General features: G+C 51.5%; 1 protein-coding gene across 1 annotated transcript; it reads right to left on the bottom strand.

Moving 5' to 3' along the window:
- Positions 1-1,991: 1,991 nt before the first annotated feature.
- Positions 1,992-15,898, bottom strand: LOC133343507 (ubiquitin domain-containing protein 2-like). The gene is made up of 3 exons (XM_061553170.1): positions 15,618-15,898; positions 5,595-5,831; positions 1,992-5,133 (listed from the first exon to the last, which is right to left on the bottom strand). Exons 1-3 carry the CDS (start codon positions 15,685-15,687, stop codon positions 4,697-4,699), a joined length of 744 nt encoding a protein of 247 aa, XP_061409154.1. The 5' UTR covers positions 15,688-15,898; the 3' UTR covers positions 1,992-4,696.
- Positions 15,899-15,947: the final 49 nt, after the last annotated feature.

Here is a 15,947-nt window from a genome sequence, read left to right on the forward strand (position 1 = left end):
GGTGATCAGTGTCAGAGTGGAGTTACTAACCAATCCTAACCCCAACTAGACAACCACCCACTACAACTAACACTTACCCTAACCACCAAGCCAATCACACACTCGTACTAGCTCTACCACCTCGCCCACGGCTCTCTGTAAGGACTGCTTCGTGACATTTCTGATGGATGCGCATTGCTGCACTTGGAATATCAAGGTTTTTTTTACCGAATTAGAAAAAAATGTGGCACTTATTGTTATTTTGGTTGCCGACCCCTGACCTAGCCAATCATCGTACTAACTCTACCCCTAACTCTAACTACATAGCCAACAAGACACTCGCACTTGCTGTCCTCATAACCTCTCATCCAGCTGCCCAGCCAGCCACTCATGACGCCCTCTGGATACTTAACGAGAAACTTTTCGAGAAGGTGCGAGGCGGCCCCACACACTTCGCCACGGACGCATTTCACCTTCGTTGGGACTCATCAGCGAACCGAACCCCCCACCCACAGACTGCCCAGCGACAGCCAGTCGGAACCGTCTAAAGCAGCGTTCTTCATTGATCAATGCCCGCGGGGCCAAAGTGTGAAGACACCCCACCACCCATCATCATCATCGTGCTGTGGTCAAACCCAACAATGGTTTCAAGCGTGTGGCGGCCCTCACACCTATGATGTCTTACCGGCGATGCACTCACTTCACCCTGCGAACCCTATACGATCGCTGCTCTTGTAGGGTTCCTCGTATTTATGAGAGATCGTCAGGCAACCGTGGACAACTTGAGACTGCCTAGGAGAGAGCTCGGGAGAGATTGGGTCCCGAGAGCCAGCAGCCAGCAGTCTCGCTTTCATCGGTACCGCAGAGGGGTTTGGCATTCGGCTGATAATCCATCTCTGGAACATTGCACCTTTAACGCCACTCGTGTCTACGATATGGCAAGGTCGGCGTGGAAGTCGATGAAGACATATATACTGTCCATACTGAAAAGCAACCGTAGTATGTTTGAGATATAATATCGTGTTGGGCACATGCACACATGAATAGGAAGAGAGCACCGCGTGCAAAACGGCGTGTACTCTTCAGCTTGTGGACGCTCTCCAAGGTGGGCACTGCGTGCAAGGTGGACACTGACCGTGGTGGACAGTTCCTAAGGTGGACACTACCTGTGGTGGACACTGCTCAGTGGTTGCTAGCCGTGGTGCACGCTGCCCAAGGTGGACACTGCACGTGGTGAACATTCGTCTAATTTTCCACCACAGGTGATACCGACCAAGCCCCTTGACTCACGCACTTATTTATAGCCGACGAGGGTTGCGAGTTATGGGAGCGTGGCGGTATTGCGTACACGATGTTACATAACACGGTCACCTGCGCGCCTGAGCCGCATCGTCTGATGTTATCGCGCCCTTTTATAGCCTCGGTATAATTACTTTTAAATATTACCCAGGTCTCCCTCCCTCTCACACAGCATCGTTCCATTGGGGTCCCTTCTGTTGACAGGGCGGAGCGTCAGTGATGAGTTTTGTCGGACCCGCTTGATGGGCTCCCTCAATTCGTCACCTCGCCGTACTGACCTGGATGGTGAAGTATGGTCAAACAATGCCCATGACCGATAAGGCATATATAGGGAGGCCTTCATCCAGCAGCGCATTCACAAAAATATGCAAATTGTTACTTTTTTATTGTTATTACTCTACACACGTTGAGATGTCCACTGAAGATTGAATCTCAATGAGGCTTCGCCTGGTTAAATAAGGGGCCGTGGGTGGGAGGCTGCTTTGGAGGGTGATAGGTAAATGATTAATGTCCGTATTAACGAGCTGCAGGGCGAATACGTTTCACATGAGGACTTACACATTTACGCTTTGGCCACTGAATGTTACGATGTAATAATGTCGTGCCTTTGCCAATCCACTGCTGGATGAAGGCCTCCTCCATCTCACACAAAACACCCGCCAGAGACGTCGACAAGTGAAAACAACGACATACTTTATTCATATAATTTGTGCAAAAGGCAACATTTTCTTATCCCTCACACATGAACGGGTAACAGCGCACATTCTCCCACTCCCGCGCCCCCACGCCCGGCCCAGCTAACCCGGCTTCAACAAAATAAATTTGACCACAGTTCACACGCTAGTAGGTAGTAAGGGGCAGCGCAGAATTTGCATTCGTCTGTCAATGCACTTGAGAGTTGCCCGTCGATGCTGGCCTAGGTACGACGCGTCGCCACGGCAGCCACACACATTTCACCTTTGGTTAACAAGAAAATAACGATCCAAATATACATACGAGCGATATTTAGCAAGAATTTTGGATTTACATTTACTTACCAGGCATGTCATAAAATAAAATAATTGACCTTAAGACACCCCCCCCCCACCCCCCTTAAAAACAAGTATGGTCGCTACACTAAAGACTTTAGACTTTTAAAAAAAATCCGTTTAAAAAAAATATTCCTGCATGTAATCCAGGAGCATAATTGTGACGAAACATACAAAAATAACAATGCTGGAGGGGAGAATACAACCTAACTACATTCTAGATAACTCGTGTATTCATCTGAAATATAATGCCCCTGAATAACCTCTTGTTATGAACAAACTCCGGATCGACGCCCTGTGCATCACCACCAGTGCTAAAGCAGATGACCTCAGAAAGCAAAGTCGGTTTTTTCTTTTTTTCCCCCAAAACCAAATTCTACGACACCTCTTCCCCGCACGTACAATCAACGCAGAGAGCTCTCCAATCCCAGGCAAGTGCGTTATTGCCATTTATATCACATCTCGTAACTGCGTCTCTGGGGATGCTAAGATGCTAAAGTGATTACACCTCTTTGTGGAAGGTCAACAGAGATTGTTGTTGGAAGAAAATCGACCCAAGCCACAAACAAAACGCGTGCATTTCCCAACACTGGCTTAGGGCAGTATAATGGTGTGGAGATACCCGACCTTAAGCTGATGACTTTAATGTAGTGAACCCAACGTAGTGAACCCAACGTAGTGATGACGCGGCCGGAGGTGGACGCGAACTGGAATTGACACTCGGCCAACGTCTGCAGAACACCCTCTCTCTTCCCAACGACAGCATCGGAAGAACACGAGACCCTGGCAACAAGAGTCTGAAACTGAGCCTGTGTGTTGACAATGGAGAGGAGAGGGCTCCACGCAGCAGGGTTAGTGCATCACACCCACGGGCGTAAATTTTCCAGCCAACTGGCTCCCCCACCCACCCTCCCTCGCTCCGCCGCACAGGCAGTCGGCGTCACAGCGGGGCCACGACCGCGAGCGCCGTCTTCATGCGATCCTCCAACCCCGAGCAACGAGTCATTCATTGGCACAGCACAAATCCCCGTTGCTACCAGTGAACTAATGTTTACATCGCTATTAAGGCAGCTAGAGCTAATATTTAAATTAATGATTTTTTTTTTTACAGTTTTGTTATAGATCTATAAGTTGTGTGCGTGTATGTACACATACATATATACTGTATATATACAATACATGATGCTCATGGGCTGTTGTGCGCAAACTGTCAATTCAATTGTCATCTGAGCCCAACGGTAAAAAAGCAAAAACTATAGAATATGACGCGATTAATCGTAACGTACGAAAGCAAATCCAGAGAGAGAATACATTTCTTCTGCTCCAACATTTCTACGGGGAAGACCCAGCAAAGTAGCGTTTAGTGAAACCGTCAACGACACCCACGCGGTCGCAACGCTGACAAAAAAAAAACCCCGGGGGGGAAGCTGCACGGCCCCCCCCCCCCAACCCCAAAAACCAGCCGCTGGCGGGCCGCGGACCCGTCGCTAAAAATTGCACGTGAAGGCTTTGATTTGAAACGAAGCTGGGCGAGCCACGGGGTAGGCGACGGGCGACGGGGAGAGCGACCGGGGGCGTCACCGCGTGGAGGCGAGTCCAGATTGTGCCTCGCTTGTCTCGGCACTCAAATTCCGTCAGCAGCTCACAGCGCAAATTGCCGTGAGGGGGGCAGGGGGGCAACCCAACAACAGCGTCGCCAAGGCCAGGTCTCCACTCTCTGTTTTAAAGGCGCAACCAAAAAAAACCAATAACTCTTTATCTAGGCTGCGTGACCTTCGCGGTCAGAAACGAGTTTTGAATCTCTGTTGGTGAAAAATGAAGAGTTTAAAGCGACTCTCAGGTGACACCCCACCGTAGATTGAGCTTGAACAGCATCCTTGCGGAGGTGCCCTGCGTTAGCGCCCTGCTGACATCACTGCAATGCTATAGTAACTAAACAGGCACAAATCCACAGCCAATAACGCGTTTGACAGTAACTTTAAGTTTCTCGTCAACTAAAAGTACATCACCCAGCACACAACCTGCCCATGTATCTACAAGGGATCATCTCTTTTTTGGGCTATGTACTCCCAGGGCTTGATTTGTCACTGAATATGTTCTGGGTCACTCCGAGACTGGTGTAAGTGGCACGTGACTGGCAGTAGCCACAGCACTGCAGCGAGAGGCATACTGGATGTGGTGTGCCGGGTGCCGTAGTCTTTTCCAGGCCACCGACACGGTCAGACCCAGCTGTAATCAAAGCCCCGCGTAATCCTTTCACAACGATGAGAACGTGGCAAGGCAACGTCCGTAACGCGAGGTCCACAAGAGCAACGTCAAGCGGGTGGCAGACGAGGGAAGGCCGACACGGAGTGGGGAGGTTGGGGGGAGAGGGAAGGGGGGACGCTCTCTCAGTTCTCAACAGGCGTCGGCGCGGGCGGGGGCGGCGCCGGCGGCTGAATCGGCGTCACCACCACTTGCACCACGAAGTCGCGCGGGATCTTCAGGTCGGCGAGCGCCACCCGGTCGGCCAGCAACCGCCCGGCGAAGAACCAGCGCTGGCGAGTGGGCTCGAGCGAGGGCTCGGCGATGCAGAGCCGCCGCTTGGCGTGCGCCACCATGTCCGTGGTGCGCGCCGTCAGCGTCACGTCCTGGCCAGTGGAGAGGCGCAGGCGCAGCGGGTACTCGCGCCCGCTCGCCGAGTCCCCGTCGGCCGCGATGGCCGCCGCCGCATCGTCGTCGTAGGCGCCGCCGTCGTCCTCGGTGATCAGGTTGACAGGTGGCACGAGGCAGTAGACGGGCAGCTGGTAGCGGTTGCCCAGTTCGTCGTAGCAGTCCGTCAGCGTGCCTGCGCGTGCGTGGCGAGGCGAGGGACAGGGAGTCACCATCGGGGATCGGTGCCAAGTTTACTTTCCCGAGGGGAGAAGCAGCACTGGCAATTTAACCGTTTAGAGCGTTTGTAAAGTGACCGAAAGGTTTTTCACAGTTGTTGCAGGTGATAACATTGAGTTCTAACAAGCAAATATAGTGCAAGACGATGCTACTGCCATTATCTGAAATAAGTAAAACCTTATCTTGAAAGCATTCCGTGGCATCCTCAATCGTCTGAAATCCAAAATGATCCGACATCCAGAATTAAGAGGAAGCCTGAATTGTGTAGGATTTGGACTCAAATGTGGTTTGCAATATTGTGGAAAGTTGAATCACGTGGGATTTAAAACGATACGCAATGCAGGACACTCATCTTGTGAATCTGGAACCACGTACAATCTATAATCGCCGGAACACGGCGAGCCCGCGGTAACGCACCGTGCGGGAGGGAGATGCTGGCCCCGTCGGCAATGGCCTGCGCCAGGTCATAGTCGGAGCACTCGAAGGCGTAGGCTGCGGCGCGCAGTGCGTCCCAGATCTCCTTGCGGCCCTCGAATGCTGGCGCCGTGTCCCAGAACTCGTCCCGCTTGCTCCGCAGCTGCCCCTCCGTCATGGGGAACTCGCTCTTCCACTTGGGACGCTCCTTGCGCAGTGGCTGGTTCCGCCCCAAGGCCACTGTGGTATTCGGGGGGAGGGGGGACCCGCAAGGGGAAACCGGGGAGAGGAATCAGTTAAGGTCAAGAGGTCAGCACGACGCCTGTCACCCCATTGTCATTGATGCTGCCACACCTACGCATTGTTTCCCTTCCTTTTGCTTGATCCCAATTGTTGCACAGTCGACAATTGACCTTCGAGCAGCACACCGTCTGTCTAGGTCTTTCCGTCGGTTGCCGATGTTAACTATTTAGTCTCGTAATACATGGCAGATTTTTTAAAAAGTAACTAATTTTCTCCCCCAGGTTATTTTTTTAAACTTCATTGACATGCGACAACAAAACACCTCTCCATAGCTGACAGTGAGCAGTCCAGGATGATGTCGTGCGAGACAACAAGCCATGACAGATGAAGTGACATAATCAAGGCCAAAGAGCGCTTACTTGCACACGGCACCTCTTGTTCCCACATGTTTGCATCGTCTTTTTCGATTCGCGTGTTTTTGTGTCACTGTTGAGACTAACAAAAATGGAGCTTACCGCCACCGGCAGAGGCGTCTCTTGCTCTCATATTGTATTTGCAGTTTGTTTGAGTCTTGTGTGTTTTGTTTACGGCCATTAAATGCATCATTTGTGAATTGTGCAATATTCCTTAAGGCACCTGTACTCGTCCGCAATATTGACTTTTATCCTTGTTGTGCTGCTGCTGCTGTGCTCACACAAACGCCACGGATCTCCCTGGTAAAATAGCCAGGGAATCTGGCGAAATGGGAGCGTCATCCGTGCAACAAATCGAATTTAAAAAAATCAAACAACTTGACAAAAGGGGGACACCTTCCATAACTCTCACGGTGAGCAGGGACAACGCACCGTCGTGCCACGAGGAGGTGACACCACAGGACTAACAAGAGGCTCGCTGACTGGCACAGGGCGGAGAGTCTATGAGCCACGGTATCCTGCGGAGGAATGCGTCGTGGCGGCGAGATGGCTCGGGGGGGGGGGGGGATGAGACACGGAGACGCCACCACCGCTGAATGACTGGGTTTGATTCAGGGATTCAGCAAGTTTGTTTTATATTTTACCAGGTAAGGCCCACCGAGCTACGTAAAATCCTTTTCAGAAGCAACCTGGGCCACCACAAACGATAGCACAACGAAGTGGCTTGTCGCGTGGAGGTTTATTGCAGCCAAATACCGTGAACACGCATTGATTCTAAATGTGAAGGGGAAAAAACCCGGAGGGCCCGAAGAAAAATCCACGGGAAGAGAGAACACACAAACTCCAAATACACGGCAGGCATCAGGGTCGAGATCGAGTCGATGGTCTCAAACCAGTCAACGACGACTGCACGACAAAACACCCTCGACGTTAAATTAGCTCTTCACTTCATTTGCCTGAACTCCAGCTGTCAGATTCGCACGACTGCTTGAGTGACACACAACGAACACCATTTGCAGGGTACGTAACAAGTGTCCTCCTAGTGTGGACGAATAGCGATATTGATTAAGTGACTTCTTCAGCAGTTCTGTGATGTCAAGCAGCCGTCCTCAGCCGTCCTTGTGTTGTGGCCGAAACGTCGTGAGAATTTAATGTTTTCTTTTTTATTATTTTATTATGTCCCTTCTACGTGATTTTACTGACAGATCCAAGAATATGAATCCCTGCAGTCACGAAATCTTTCAATCGAAACGTCCATTTCTTCGTCAACTCCAATCGACTGTGGTCATACAACCCAAACTATCGACCCACTTTGTAAACCAAAGTCGTGTGCGCTACTTCAATGAAGGAATAGCAAAACTCTCTGTCCTGAAGCTCCCCTTGTTATGGCCAGCAGAGCTCGACATTGGCATGCTGCTGCTGCTGCCGAGTAAAATATAAAGTGCCAGGGAAATTCTCCAACATCGGCTGGTGCACTACCTGTTGCAAGTATCATCTATGGAAATGTCTTGGTCTCGTGACGTACTGCTACCATCACAATTGGAATATAATTGGGACCTCGTGGGGGGGGGGGGGTAGTGGAATGGAAGAAACGTCAGCTGCTTGACAGCGTGTAGCAAATTACACTGCACCCACGCCCTTGAAATAACAAAAAAAACCTACAAACAAGTTCCTCTGAAAATAGCTCCTCATTGTGTTGAATAAATCGATTTGATTGAGATTCTCGCCGCAGGACTGCACTGTAATTAAAATGCTTTAGAAATTATATTTTTTACGTACATGTGTTTTTTTTTTAAATATATAAAATACTGTATACAGCCACACGTCCTGCTGGCTCCTAAAACACCAGCGGAGAAACCCGACACGCCGGGGTGCCGGTAGGTGCGCGTGGGGCCCACCGCACGACCTGTCCCGACCTGTTCGGCACAGTGCGCCGCGAGTTCACGCTTCGGGAGCCGCGTGAGAGACGCGCTATCGTTTGCGCTCACCGGAATTAAAATGCGAAGCAATACGATGAATCAACCACACATTTACGCACGCGCGCACACACACACATGCGCGCGCACCTCGGCCACGTATGTCACTGCGCCCCTGCAGTGACTTGAGCACGCTAAAGTTAGAAACGCAGTGTTGTTGCCAAGTCGAAAATATCTCCCCCCTACAAAACCCGATCAGTGCGACCGCTGATGGACAAACCACGGTCTCCCTGCAGGCCGATTCGAAGTGGGAGGCCGAATGCGGTCACCGGACGCGAAGAAACGAAGTCGCGAGCACGATCCAACTCAGGATACCGGGACACTCATTTTTTCTCAAACGAATGAAACGTGGGTTTCCGTTTATGCGATATGTGCAACCTGCACGTGGCAGGGTAGACAAGGAACTATTGATCCATTTACGTTCGCCCATGCACCAAATAGTGCGTCAAAGGATCGATTACACTTTACAGAAAATTATACGCCGATTCGCCTGCGGCTGTGTGGAACAAAAGACAGCGAAGAAACGAGACTGAGCACGAGATGGGGAATGCAAACACGACGGTGCACTATAACCGACTGTTGAATTGAGCTGTAATCCCGATAAATAACTTGTCAACCTGTGCAGCATCGAACATAATCTACGCATTGCTGGATACAGGCGTCTGCCGATAGCGTATCCCAGCAGCAGCCTACAACACCCGTTTTACGCAATGGTGGTCGCCCATCCAAGCACTATCCAGTGCCAGCCCTGCCGAGTTTCCAGGACAGTATTCCTAAACAAATAACAGAATCAGAAGTTCAGAAGTTTATTTACCCGAGTAGAGCCCATTGAACTCAAGGCACTCCTTGAAGGGCAAGTGGTGATAGCAGCATTATTAAGAGCCGTACTTTAACGAGCTATAACCCGCCAGGATGTACACATATCTAAATATAACCAGATGCAAGTCGAGTGACATCAGGGATAGGTCTGTCTCCCAAGGGAGACCTGGGGGTAGGGGTCTCTCTCCCAAGGGAGACCTGGGACACAACAACACAAACGAGCAGTAGGAGCACTTAGGCAAACTACCGCAGCCTTAAACCAACATCGGAGCACTTATCTCTCCGTCCTTCCTGAACGGCAGATAGCCCAGCTGCCCGCTATGTCCACACACGGCGGCGAGGATTTTTTTCATCATCATAGGCGCAAGGCCTTTGGACTCGGATGAGACGGTCATTGTGCACAAATAATAATCGGGCCAGTGTTTGGAAACAAAAAGCCCCCATCCCCACGAGTTATCAGCATTTCCTTTCGCCCGATTTCACATGACGGCTTTGTGTTTTTTTCCAACATTTTTTGAGAAAAGTGGGGTGGGGTTTTGTTGGGGTGGGGGGCGCGCATTATTTCGAACTCCCCCCCCCCATTCGGAGAGACAACAGCAGCAATACAAAACGTGGCAGCAGCGCAACCGCGACGGAGGCGGCAGCAGCAGCAGCAACACAGCCGCGGTTAACAGCAACACAACCACAAGCCGTTCATCCACCCGCATTCCTCCCGAGATGGGGGGGAAGGGGGAAATGCCAACAAAACAGCGCTGCTGCTGCTGCTGCTGTGGCTGGAGCAGCAGACACGGGCCTGGATCTGCGCTGGGGTCTGCATTCCAGAAGCGAGGCGATGATGATGATGTCGCCTTGATCCAAAACAGGTTCTCGAGAGGAGCCCGCTTGGCTCAGCTGCACTCGGAATTTCGAGCGTTGCAGCACTTTTTTTTCGGCAATGAAATGGCGTTTGGGAGCGAATAGTCCATTACGGATTTCGGCTTGCGAGCGCTTTCGGTTACCGCACGCGTCTCTGCATTGCCCGTCTCACATTTTCAACGCCTGTTCCCCCGTGATCTTGTTCCTCTATCGGTTGACCAACCTTCACCAATCGGCACGGACCCAAGTGTCGTCAAACAGGCCCCGACGACCGACACCGCGTGGCCGCGTCCTTCATCCAGCAGTGGATTGACAATGGGCAAGCAACGTGTACTGTAATGGGCTGTGACGAAACCTATCACATGTGAACGCACCGTGCGGTTTCAACATTGGCGCGTGCCAAACTGGCCCATAGTTACACTCAACAAGCGGCGTGGATTTGATTATAAATTCCACAATTTTTGGAATCATACATATTCTATGAACGATTATCAAAGAATCCATTAACAAGCCCAATTATGACATTCCGTTCCGTCTACGCGCCTGACCGAAGCTCTCATTTGAAACCGCACCCTTCCTCCCTCTCACCTCCGCCAGGCCTACTCCTCTTACCGCTCTCCAGCAAGACAATTCAGTTTTCAAAGGTCCGACCGTGAACGTTGTGACGTGGTAATGTACGGCTGTTTCATTCCCGTGGCTGAGATGCCTTGCTTTGATGCATCGTCTACGATTTACCAATCACATCTCATAAAACTTGTGCAACACGTGTGCAGGTGTCTCTTTTAACACCTTCTTTATGAAAACAAGTCGTTTAATGTGTTCATTTCGAACAATTTTTTGGGACTTTTTAAGAGCCAGGCATGGTGGCACACACCCCTGATCCAGCACTTTGGAGGCGAGCATTGGTGGATCACACAGATGTGTAAAACTCCCAAAGCTGCTACGCTGTCAGGTGGGCCCGGGAACTGCGGTTCACCACGTGGGTTTGTGAACCCATCTGTGCAGAACTTCGAGTGAATCCCCTCTGTCGTGAGTTTTATCCACGTTCTCCAGTTACCTCCCACCTTGAAAATGCTCAGGATCCTCCTGAAGAACCCAGACTTTCCTGGGTAAATTAAAGAAATTGCAATCAATATTTTGGAGGATAAACCGAGATGACTCATGATAGCGTGGTGGAATGAGCTATGAGGCTAGTGGATGTGACAAAGTGGCACAGAATAGAATCTGAGCAGCCGACCCCACGGAATTATGACTTTTGGCTTAGAAGAAGAAACGGCAGGGCGGTGACAAGGCAACAATAAAACACCAATGCCCCCTCCATGCACTGGGTTGAACCAGAAAAGTTGCCACGCAGTCCCCAGACTCGAAAATCCTGCTCGAGGCTCAAACGCAACCGGCAGAACCTGCCCGCTGCACCAACTGATGGGAAAAGCATTGGAATCTGAACAAAAAGAGGCAAACCCTTATTTGCAGTTGAATGCTGAATTTGATGAGTATGCGCGCGCACACACGTACATGCCTGTTTGTGTGTTGTGTGATGTTGCGTTCAGCTCAAGGACCCTCCCCTCAGACCAATGCCAACCGTTTTCTCATGGCGGCTGACAATCCGTGAGATTATCTGCCCTATGCAAGCAAGGGGACACGTTCGGAAATTTCCCAAGCCAAATTTGCTTTGCAACACTGGAAACCGCCTCGAACACGAGAAGGCAACGGGAAGATAGGGGAGGCGTTTTGCATGTTCGCACATACTCGGCGGACTTTTCTACGTTACACTGCGAGAATTTAAAAAAATATTCCGCGCAAAAACTAAAAAAACTGAAGCTGCTGGATTGTAGCCGGGCAGCGCAGGTTAATAATTGAGCCGCACATGGCAGAGCCGTGAGGTGGCCTGGCACCGTCAGCGCCGTCTGTCGTCCGCGAGCACCTCACCAGCTTCCCCTCTTCGCTCCCCACGGGGTTGGATTACGTGGCCTCCTTACCCCTTTGTAACCATCCCGACCTCGGGACGCAACTCTTTTCGCAAACGCCATCGCATCGTAGGCCTGACCTTTGCCCGAGCCAGTGCTACGTGGGACAAGGTTGGAAACATTCAACACTCGCCAGCACAAACAAAAATAAAAACTCACAACCTTCATTGTTGCCGCCGCTTTGTAAACAGAGAAGGGTTGCAGCAACAGTGGTTAGCAGGCTGCACTATGAACCTGATGAAGTGAGTTGGAGTCTCAACCATAGTTAATATCAGTGGCTAGCTATATTTGAACCGAATGTGGGCTAACCCATCTTCCCTGACCAACATGGTGAAAAGTATGGTCAAACAGTGTAGAGGCCTTCATTCAGCAGTAAATTGATAATAGACTCAGAATTATTTTCGACATAACAGAAACATACAGAGCAGTCCAAGACGGAGCACATATTGAAACTTCAGGATAGCGTATATTCAGTCATGAGGCGGTCTCAATAATGTAGGAGCGCTCTTTTGACATGTGCTTTCGCTGTCTAATAACTCTTGTCTTGACAGTAATTCAAATCTTGACTTCATGGTGGCAATGATGCAGCGTATAATCGTGGGCCCTGTTAAAATTTGACATTGGTTAGCTGGTGCGATTGACTTCTTAAATAAAACATTTACACGGCTGAAATGCATTAAAAAAAATCCCTGATGTAGCCTACAGATTGCTGCGGAAAATGCTGTCATCGAGTACCTAGGTAATGTTGTTCACACACCAGAGGCATTTCTCGTTTAAAGCTAAACTATTTTTTATTTTACCAGGTAAGGCCCACTGAGCTACATAGCTCTTTTTCATAACAACCTGGCCACAAATGACAGCTCAACAATGTGGCTCATCACGTGGGAATTTTTAACAGCCAAATACTCTAAACGCATGTCGGAGAAAACTCCACGCGACCACGGCGAGAGCATGCAAACTCCAAATGTACAGGTGTCAGGGTTGACAGATGTCAAGGGTTGGGATCAAACCCAGAACCTCCTGTATACCAGGCGAGGTAGTTCACATCTCGCTAAGCAACATATTAGAAGCTGACAACAGCTTCAGACTCCACTTGTCACTGCTGCTATCCAGGGTCCAGTAATCTTACTTGGCCTTGTTGGATTGCTAGTGCTGTCGTGAACCACCGCACCACCGTTCACCACATCATCGTCATCATTTAATATTTATACCGCGACTCCTGCGGCAGTACACCTCGAGGCGCGAGAACAAAGGGGCATTTGAGATTACGACAAAAGAATCACTCAGGAAGTGATTGCAGAACAAATGCAATGTGGAAAAATAAGCCAGTACTGCACAGACAATATACTGTACATCGGAAACACTCGAATAAACTAAATTGAAAGTCTAAACTGCGCTCGTGACCACACTCTTGTTTGTTCGCTTCATGGGAGTTATTCATATACCATCTGAATATAATACTCGCGACCGAGAGCGGGACATACATCTCGCGTTACATTTGTCAACAAACAAAACACTGACGCTGTGCAGGGATATGTCATGGTTGCTTTGGGGCAGTTTGTCCACGAGTAACGAGTTATGCATATGACACGGGAGCTGCAGCTGATCGATGTTTTAAGAAGCTATTAACCTCCCGCAGATGTGAAATTATTCAACCAGCTCGTGTGCACGTGTTAAGTTGACTTACATCACTGGAATGTGAGAGATGACGAGGGATTTGGGAGGCCTTCATTCAATACAGTAGTGAATTACTCATGACTCCTGATACCACCCAAGTCCGTGTGGCAGAATATGACCATTATCATCAATCACCAAGTCATGATTTATCCACGACTGCATGAAGAATTTAACCCAGCCATGCTGGTTCCCCCTCTTCACTGCTGACCCCCATACTTCTCCCAGCTCAGGCATGCCACTTTACTGCCCCCGTGCCCTGCCCTGTCTCCCCTGTTCGAGCACCCTACCCCAGTGGCCCCCCTCTGTCCCGTAATTATCCTCTGTGACATAATGATCATGCCAATGCCATTTATCCAGGAAAGCCTCACCGAGTCTCGAAACACGTGTCCAGGAGGGGCCCTGCTACATCCGAATGTTTGGACAATTCCATTTTCAAGGAGATTGTTTGGCTTTGTTTGGAAGGAAATCGGAGGAGTAACCAGGGAAATCCCACCAGGCATCAGAGTGCATAACACTCAAAACTCCGCACGCACGTGTCTACAAACCCTCCCGCTTTCCTGCCATATCCTGGCCACTGCTCTCGCAGCCCAGCGGATTTGGAAATTTCACGAGACATCTCGACGTGATCCCCTAACGCTTGCCTACAATGCATTAAATCACAGGTGACACCATACCACGCATTACTTTGCTACCCACTGACCCAATGGCCCTATGATGGCAACTAAATCAACCCCGCGATTCCCTCCCTTCATTCCACAGCTCGCAGTGTCCGCCTCCATCTCGATCGCGCGTTCCACCGTCATCCAACACATTGGGGCACCACGGTTGGCTATGTACGGCGCGAAGGAAGTTCAACAAACATTACCTCACTGACGGAATAACCCATGACCCTTCTCATCTGCCCTTTCTCTCAGTAACCACCCCACACACCCAACTCTCCCTTACGTGTTCAACCCAATATACTACCAAACACCCATTGCTACGTTTAACCATTGCCACCATCGCCTAAATGACCCGGCGACTTGAAGACAATCAACCCGTGAACTTCTTTCGCACCGTCCGTAGCCAACTGTGATAATCGGAGGGGCGGGAGAAGGACAACAAACAACACAAAAAACTGTTCTAAACCATTCCAACCACGCTTATGTGGCGACACTTTGGTATGGTGACAAAAACCCAATAACCCAATGCCCTGTGCCCCTGTGCGCCCGTCACCCCGTGAGTCCGTCACCCCGTGAGTCCGTCACCCCGTGAGTCCGTCACCCCCGTGTCTCTGTGCACCCCGTCAGCGCGTGCACACATACCGCCCGAGCCCCGTGAGCCCCCCACTTACCGCCCATGAGCCCCCCGAGCCCCCCACTTACCGCCCGTGTGTGCCCCGTGAGCCCCCCACTTACCGCCCATGAGCCCCCCAAGCCCCGCACTTACCGCCCGTGAGCCCCATGAGCCCCCCAAGCCCCCCACTTACCGCCCATGAGCCCTGTGAGCCCCCACTTACCGCCCATGAGCCCCCCAAGCCCCCCACTTACCGCCCATGAGCCCCCCAAGCCCCCCACTTACCGCCCGTGAGCACCCCGAGCCCCCCACTTACCGCCCATGAGCCCCCCGTGCCCCCCACTTACCGCCCATGAGCCCCCCGTGCCCCCCACTTACCGCCCATGAGCCCCCCGAGCCCCCCACTTACCACCCATGAGCCCCCCAAGCCCCCCACTTACCGCCCGTGAGCCCCCCACTTACCGCCCGTGAGCCCCCCGAGCCCCCCACTTACCGCCCATGAGCCCCCCGTGCCCCCCACTTACCGCCCATGAGCCCCCCGAGCCCCCCACTTACCGCCCATGAGCCCCCCAAGCCCCCCACTTACCGCCCGTGAGCCCCATGAGCCCCCCGTGCCCCCCACTTACCGCCCGTGAGCTCCCCGAGCCCCCCACTTACCGCCCATGAGCCCCCCGAGCCCCCCACTTACCGCCCATGAGCCCCCCACTTACCGCCGATGAGCCCCCCAAGCCCTCCACTTACCGCCCGTGAGCCCCACTTACCGCCCGTGAGCCCCATGAGCCCCCCGTGCCCCCCACTTACCGCCCGTGAGCTCCGAGCTGCCGTGCGCGCTCCCGGAGGTGCCGCGCCGCGCGCTCACGCAGCCGCCCATGTGGCAGCGTCACCCGCGCGCGAGGACGACAGCAGCAGCCTTCGCATTGGCAACCAGATAAAAGTAGTAATTACAACGCGCACGCACGAACGCACGCACTAGAGAAAGTAATAAAAAAAAACTAAAATAAATTATAATTTTAAATAAAAAATTGTGAACTCGAAGTGGACGAGGAGGAGGAGCGCTACGCGAACGGGACGCGGCGAGACGCCATCGCCGCGGGTGACGTCACGGGGCCACGTGATGCGGCGCACAGCTGA

Source organism: Lethenteron reissneri, chromosome 17 (assembly GCF_015708825.2).
Source record: "Lethenteron reissneri isolate LAM-NWPU_2019-01 chromosome 17, ASM1570882v1, whole genome shotgun sequence".
Taxonomy (NCBI): domain Eukaryota; kingdom Metazoa; phylum Chordata; class Hyperoartia; order Petromyzontiformes; family Petromyzontidae; genus Lethenteron; species Lethenteron reissneri.

What these genes read in the sequence shown, in the direction of transcription:
- LOC133343507 (XM_061553170.1), bottom strand. Translation starts at nt 15,687, where the DNA reads ATGGGCGGCTGCGTGAGCGCGCGGCGCGGCACCTCCGGGAGCGCGCAC. An exon ending in CAGCTCGGAGCTCACGGGCG is followed by an intron (nt 5,832 to 15,617) that starts GTAAGTGGGGGG and finishes CGAATACCACAG; the next exon opens with TGGCCTTGGGGCGGAACCAG. An exon ending in CAGCATCTCCCTCCCGCACG is followed by an intron (nt 5,134 to 5,594) that starts GTGCGTTACCGC and finishes ACGCACGCGCAG; the next exon opens with GCACGCTGACGGACTGCTAC.